At 31.0% G+C, this 7,773-nt stretch overlaps 1 protein-coding gene across 2 annotated transcripts; it reads right to left on the reverse strand.

The window, feature by feature from the left end:
- Positions 1-400: 400 nt before the first annotated feature.
- LOC137820551 (putative WRKY transcription factor 11) lies at positions 401-2,031 on the reverse strand. Of its 2 annotated transcripts, XM_068624693.1 has the most exons (3): positions 1,224-2,031; positions 819-944; positions 401-740 (listed from the first exon to the last, which is right to left on the reverse strand). In XM_068624693.1, exons 1-3 carry the CDS (start codon positions 1,808-1,810, stop codon positions 563-565), a joined length of 891 nt encoding a protein of 296 aa, XP_068480794.1. In that variant the 5' UTR covers positions 1,811-2,031; the 3' UTR covers positions 401-562. The 2 variants fall into 2 exon arrangements, with proteins under 2 accessions (XP_068480794.1, XP_090151467.1); XM_090295341.1 differs by lacking the exon at positions 401-740 and having other exon boundaries at positions 815-944.
- Between the last annotated feature and the right edge of the window lie 5,742 nt (positions 2,032-7,773).

Raw genomic sequence — 7,773 nt, forward strand, 5'->3', positions numbered from 1 at the left:
AGTTACTATTGTAACTAATTATTTTGGTCTCTAAAAATTGATTTCTATTTGATGATTATCATGTAGTAGTTAAATTTTACTTTTTTTTCTTTTTCATTCTTTACAAGGACAATACCTTAAAAGAGTTCTAACCGTGTTCTAAACTTAAAGTAAGTATTTGATATTCGGTATAATAAATAAATAATAATAACATGTATTTACTTATTATGTCTATTTTTATAATTACATAAATTTTATTATTATTAAATTAAAATTAACATGAATTATTATTATCAAATTTTCGGAATCATTTAATTATTTTTTAAAATGTTAATGTATGTATATAAACATGTAAGTTCTTATTTATACATCTTGAAACCATTTCCACCCTAAACCCTAAAGAAATTAAAAAAATTAATACTTTTTAAGATAGAGATGCAAAATTAATTAATTTAGAAGAGGAACATCTGAATGTTTTGAAGGAGGATAGATTTACATTTACATTCCACCCATCATAATTCAATTCCTATTCACTCTTTTTTCTCTCATACTAAAAAAACATTTTGATTTTGATTCCACCACCCTATTTTGACTGAAAAACCAAACCCATGGCGCCGGAAATGTTGTCCTGCATCGCGGTCTGAAAGGAATGACGGTGCTCCCCCTCGTACGTCACAATCAACATCGTGGGATCGTCCGAAGCACGCTCCACGTGTTTCCTCGCCGGACACCCTCTCACCGTACTGCACTTGTAATACCCCCTGAAAAACCAAACCAAATCAACGTCAGTTAACAAACATTTGACTAAAGTCAACACCAAATCACGCATCGTCACTCACCTCGGGTACGGTGATCCCTTGATCGGCTTCTGCCCGTACTTCCTCCACGAGTGCTCGTCCGACGGAATATCGGCGATCTTCGCACTAATCGCCGGCACTCTCACCGTCTTCTTCACCCGGTTTTTCCTGAACGCAAACAAAAAATATTCAGGTCGACATTCAAAGGTAACAATAATGATAAAGGTGGTTAACGTGAGAAAGTGGGGACTGGTAAGTTCTATTTTGTTGTCTTTATTGTGAGACATAAAGTCAGAGAAAAAAAAGTGTTTGGTGTCAGCGTCACGCGTGCCTTGTGACTGTGTCCATTGAATGCCTTTAACTGCACTACTACCCAAATCGTTGACTCTGGAACGCAGACTCGGGCAAGTCAATTGCTAATTATTACAAGGTGCGATGCGGGTGTACCTTTTCTTAATGCAGTGGCACTTGGTGGAGCCGGAGAGTTTACCGGAGACGTTGTCGGAGTGGTCGCGGCACCTCTTCTTGAGGAGAGGTGGTTTTCCGGAGGAAGAGGGCGGCGGAGGCGGGGCGAGGAAGAGAGAGGAGGCTTGGTTGCCGTTGGAGACGCTGCCGTCGGCGGTGAGGGCGGAGGAGATGAAGGAGGAGTTGGAGGAGACGCTGAAGGTTTCCTTGGAGAATTCGAGATCCGTGGACTTGGCGTCGGTGGAGGCGAAGATGTTAGGTTTGGTGAAATCGAGAGTGAGAGTGTGCGAGGGAGGTTGGTGGAGGGGAACCGGGTTAGCCGGCGGAATGGGGTGGGTGTTTGAAGGGAGAGGTGCGCGGCGGAAACGGGCGTGGCCGGTTCTGTTGAGCAAGGAGATGAGTTTTTTGAAGTTTGAAACGGTTGCGTGGGTGAGGTGAGTGTTGAGATTGGAGGGTTGGTGGGAGAGGAGATGGATGAAGTTTTCCATTCCCTTCAGGCCCAACGTCGCTGCTTCTTCAATTGCCTTCTGTTCCTCCATTTTCGGCAAGCTCATCAACTCCACTGCCATTTTCGCTTTCTCTTCTCTCACTCACAATGCCATGCAAACGGAAGACCAAGAGAACAAGCTTTCGGAGACTTTAAAGAGGAAAACCAAGATATAATGGAGACAACCTTAAGTCACAAATTATAAATCTACAATATATATTTTCTTTACTGTCATTTGTGGAAGTGAGGAATCTTTGAATATTCAATCCACCAAGGAGGTAAATGTCAACTCACACATTCTTTCACAAAGGAGGTTTAAAAAGCAATTTATTTTTTTTACTGCTGGACTCTATCACAGCCTAAACAATGACGAGGAGGTCATATGACGACACGTGGTCGATCGATCCTTAACGTTGTATCAATGATTGACCAAGCCAACAAAATTAGTTTATGGTTAAGGGTTGCTTAGCGTAACCCTAAACACAAACCAATTCTCTAATTCGACCCATCAATGAAAGCTCATTAAAGTAATATAAATAACATGCATTTTAAGGAGAAATGCACGTCATTATCTATAGTACTCTGACACTCGAGTGCTAACACCCCGACTGACTTGAGTGTTACAGTGTCTTCTGCAGATACTATCCTCGCTTATGGAGTCAGACGACCGAAAGGAGAAAGGTGCAACAGAGAGCTTGGAACATCGTAAACCGACCGAAGGTGGAAGCAGGAGCAATCGTTCTCTAACTCGTTCGAGAACTTTTTTTATATATTTCTATAATATGAACTATCTCTAGTTATAAAGTTATTAAATATCAAATGGATCAATTATGTTTCCTATATCTTAATTATACGATTATGAATGTTTATTAATATTTAATTTTCTTAAAAAAAAGGCTTCTGTCTAATTAAAACATATATTCTATAACAGTACAATTTATTTCTTTTTCCTTCTTTTCTATCACTTAAACTTGACTTTTCCATAGAATCAAGCAGTAGATACAACTTCTCTCTATATATATGACTAATTAGATGAGTATTTTAAAATAAATTATATAGATTCTTCTGACTAAGTAAGCGTAAATGTATACATATAATAATATAAATAGGTGATAGAGGTCCAAGAGAACTTGTACACAACCACTGTAATGTATTAATTTAACACATGAGGAAAAATAATAAGAAAGGTGAAAACATGGCACCCTTTATTCCTTCATCTACGTGGTTGAAAGGAAAAAAAAATGTATCATGAACAAAGTTGTTAGAAGACAGGATAAGAATGTTTTGAATTAAAAAATTTGCTGTAAGACTGATCTTTTGTTCTCATATGGAAAATCAGAATAAGAATAATTTGAAATTATAGAACCCGAATATCTAGGTTGATCAAATACAGAACTGCTTTAACAAGTTGTACAAATAGTAAAAAAAATAATGAATAGTTTATATACAGTGGTTTATTAAATAATATGTAATCATATAAAAAAGAAATTTTCCGTGGCCAAATAATTTCTTAATAGATGCTTTGGATAAAAACCAATAAAGAACAGCCAGCCAAAAAAGAACGTGTACATACATGACCCAAACCCTATACTCAAAATCACAGACATATCTGGCACTGAATAAACATATCAGTTTTGGGTGCAAGCCCTAAACATTTAGAAAAATTTATAAAAACAGAATAATTAGAAAAAATGTTAATTCTAAATTAATTTAATGAGTATATCATATTATTATATTAATATGAGGTTAATTACAATATTTATATGGATCCATGTGCATGTGTTGAATCTAATATAAATCTACAAATATATTTACTTGATATATATGTTATACTTATTTATATTTTCAACCAACTAAGAGACTAAATTAAACATAAGAGCACATTTCACATTTTTGACCATATCTTCTTGACTCATATAAGAATAATATTTTGATAAATATATTATTAAGTTATGATATATTTCACGTGAATTATATTTGAAATTAAATTAATTAAAATTTATAGTTGTGTTTGTTGACTTTTATGATCATAATATTAAAATCCATAATCGTATTGTAGATATGTAGTAATAATAAACTATTAAAAATAAGGATATGTGATATTAGAATAGACAATCATATTGTAGGTATATAGTAATAATAAATTGATTTAAAAAAATATATTTATTTCAAAGATACTTGCTTTAACTTTTAAATAAATTGATTTATTATTATTATTGCATATACACTCTACTTTTTAAGGATAGAAGATGACTCACTGAAGTAAGCAACTAACTGATAAAAAATTACGTTGAATTTGATTGATATGTCAATCCGAAAAGTAAATTATTTTATTTTTTTATAAAATTTACTTAAATATAAAAATTTAGTTAGTAAATATAAAATATATAAATAATTTAATCCGCGTTTCATTTCAATATTAAATTTTATCAGTATTATTTTTTTAAAATAAACTAAAAAACATGTATTTTTTTTTTTAAATAGTGAAGTCTTAAAAAAATATATATTAGTAGAAACTTTAAACATAATTTTTTAATAGTGGACTGTGAGATTAGCATCTTTTAGATAGAAAAGAAATCTTGCAAATCTCTCTAATAAGCCCTTATGATCTGTATCTCACAAAGTACATTTTAGTATTTTAATAGTGCCACTTATTTTAAATCTAAATAGTCCACTGTCATTAATTGCTATCAAATACGCCACGCATTAGAGATTCCTCAATTAAAAAAGTGTTTTCTTTTTTATAATTTTCATTAACAAAGTAAACAGATCTTTTATATATTGAAATTGTTAAAAATATGATAATTTATTCGTTGGTTATACATAATACGAACGAAGAAAGCTTAAAAGATGGGGCTTACTAATATCTAACTGTAATGTGATTCTGCTTTGATTTGTGCTGCGTTTACTGCTAGAACAAATATTCCTTGGATGTTTCGTAATAGATGAAATGCTTATCTTAATTACTGTGAGAAAATTAAGTTTACAGTTACTCATATTTTTCGTAAAGGAAATACGTGTGCTGATAAGTTGGCTAATTTATGATTTTTTCATAGAGAATCTTTTCTTTGGTATAATAGGCTTCTACCTCTTCTTAGAATTCTTTATGAATATGTATAGTCTACCTATGTATCGTTTTTGTTAACATATGGGTTTTGGTCTAGTCCTCCCGTATTTTTGTATTTATTTAATAATACTTTTTTCATATGATGGTAAATGATTGTTGTTACTTGAAGTGTCAGCCTAACTGAAATCTCAAGTTGCATAGTGATACCTAACATGAAAGCTTTTATTTTTAAAAAAAAAACTATGCTTTTCTCACACAATTTTTTTTTTCCAACTCCAAATTCTTCTAAACACTTATAATAACTAAAATTACGGAATAATAAAATATTACATTATGATATGAGTAATCGTTTATAATATCATTGACTCTGAAAAAATCATTTGTTATATAAAAAATATTTTAATAATTTTTTATTACAAGTATTCATCTAAACAAATTTAAAATTTAAATTAGGAACAGAAAATAAAAAAAAATATTTAATTATTTATTTATATATAGTTTGATACGTTATTCAATCAATTCACGACGCTAAAATACATGGTAGAAGGATATGTTGGAGGATTTGATTCCTTGTTCCATATAATCTTGCTAATAAAACAATTGTGATATTCTATGTAGTGTTGGATAGGACCCTTATTTTTAATGCCATTTTTTTATATATCCGATGTTTTCAACCTTGTTAAAATCCTTATCAGAATCTCAAGCACAAAGTCTAACTCAATATTTTTTATTTATATATTTTACTAATCAATAGAGCATCCCATTGTGCAAGTCTTTTTCCACCGTCAACATAAAAATAATATTTTGATCTAAATCACTCTTAAATAGTGTTCTAATCTTTCAAGTTTTATTTTAAGTTCTGATAATAGGTTAATAGTAACGGTTTGTTTTAAGTTTTTTTTTTTTTTGCAATTCTATTTATATGGAGTTTATTTTTCTTTTTTCTTACCAATAAAAAATCAATATGATGAGTTTTAATATTAGATTATTTGACTATAATAACAAATAAATTTATTGCTTTAATTCAGATTCATATAATTGGATCTTAACTATTTTTTGTGTTAATTTTGTGTTTTCTAGATTAGTTTGAAGGAAATGTCTACCTTCACAAATGAGTCAAATATGCAAAAGTTCAAGTTGTTTCTCTCGATCAAAACAAAACCAAATTCTGAAGAGAAAATAATATCTACAATATTTCAAAAAGCAGAATTGAAAGCAAATATTCTGCAAAATATAATAATTATGGAAAGTTGGAAACTGAAAACTATTAACAAAATCTAAAATAGAATATTTTAATATTTTTTCAAGATCCTCGGAGCAGGAAAATCTATATAAAAAAGACATAAGCTTCAAGGAGAAAGGGAGAGTTTCACAATTTCTTTTCTTCTTTGTAATTCTTTTGTTTTATCTCTGCATGGAAGACTAAACCTTTATGGTTGATTCCTTTGTAAATTTCCCATTAAGTTCTAAGATTTTGATCAATAAAAGTTTCCTTTTTTAAGTCTATATAACAGTTGTTTTAATATTCTAATCATTCGGAAAACAGGTTTTTGTGAGAGGTCATACTTGAACGCATGATTACGAGTCTTTCTTATCTTAAACTTTGATTTGTTAGTTTGTTAGTTATTTTGCATTGTTCTAATTAATTTCTTTGGCACATGATCCAAGAGAGAGGAAATAAACATTCTCATGCAGTATATGCATGAAACAAAGTGGGTACTAATTAAACCAATAAACACGTGTTTTACTGGTGAGTTTCAATTGAATCAGATTTATGCATGTTCAAGGTTTAGCTCTGTTGGAGGATTGAAAAGGGATTAATTTTTAAAGAACCTGTGAAGATTTCAATGGTCGAAGAACTTGGGATTAACCACTTTTTATTTTCTATTTTAATCACTTTTATATTTTTTGCACAACTATCTCAACCCCTTTTATTTTTATTGTTATTGCTAACTTTTCTTGCTTGTAGATAGATTATACTATCATCTTTCTAACGCACCACAAGTCTACGCTGGAATAAAAAAAACATGTATTGTGATAGTTCTCGTTTTGCTGTTAAATTAAAATGATTTCAGGGTAGACCTGTCTTGCGCTAGAGAGATGATAGTATAATTGTGGTTAGATGACTCTAAGTCGTCTCCCAACGAATCCAATAGTAAAATTAGCAAATCAATGTTTAGAATCTATCTGTAAGCAAGAAAAGTTAGCAATACTAATAAAGATAAAAAGAGATTGAGATAGTTGTTAAAAAAAAATTAAAGATATTAAAATAGCAAATAAAAATCTGTTGATCCCAAGTTCTTCCACCATTAAATTCTTCACGGGTTCTCTAAAGATTAATCCCTTCTCAATCCTCCAACAGAGCTAAACCAGATTGAACATGCGTTAGTCTGATTCAACAGAAACTCACCAATAAAGCATGCGTCTACTGGTTTAATCAGTTCCCCTTTGTTCTATGCATATATTCTATGGGAATTCTTATTTCCCCTCTCTTGAATCATGCGCCCAAAAAATTAATTAGATCAATGCGAACTAAACTAAGAAACCGATAAGGAAGACTCTCAATCATGCGTTCAAGTACAATCTCTCACAAAAACCAATTTTTTAGGAGATTAGAATATTAAAATAACTACTATAGAGAATTAAAAAAACAAATGATTTATCGATCAAAACCTCGAAAATGGGGAAATACAAAAGAAACAACCAAAAAGGTTTAGTCTTCCATTCGGAAGCAAAACAAAAAAGTTACAAAGAAGAAAGAAAACAAAGAAAACCCTATGAAGCTCCCCCTTTCTCCTTGATGCTCGTGTCCTTTATAGTTTTTTTTTTGCTCCAAGGATTTTGGGAAATATTGTAGTTTAGATTTTGTTATCAGTTTCTAACTTTCCATAATTCTTGTATTTTGCAAAAAGATTTGTTTCCAATTCTATTTCTGAGATATTGTTGTTTTTATTTCTCTTTCTTTTCCTCAAATCTTC

The sequence above is a fragment of the Phaseolus vulgaris genome, chromosome 9 (genome assembly GCF_051622355.1).
Source record: "Phaseolus vulgaris cultivar YP4 chromosome 9, ASM5162235v1, whole genome shotgun sequence".
Taxonomy (NCBI): domain Eukaryota; kingdom Viridiplantae; phylum Streptophyta; class Magnoliopsida; order Fabales; family Fabaceae; genus Phaseolus; species Phaseolus vulgaris.

Bases quoted from the DNA above. Each gene is read 5' to 3' on its own strand.
- LOC137820551 (XM_068624693.1), bottom strand. From the start codon at position 1,810: ATGGCAGTGGAGTTGATGAGCTTGCCGAAAATGGAGGAACAGAAGGCA. The intron at 945-1,223 runs GTACACCCGCAT...GTTTGCGTTCAG, and splicing joins TGCCACTGCATTAAGAAAAG to GAAAAACCGGGTGAAGAAGA. The intron at 741-818 runs GTGAGTGACGAT...TTGGTTTTTCAG, and splicing joins AAGGGATCACCGTACCCGAG to GGGGTATTACAAGTGCAGTA.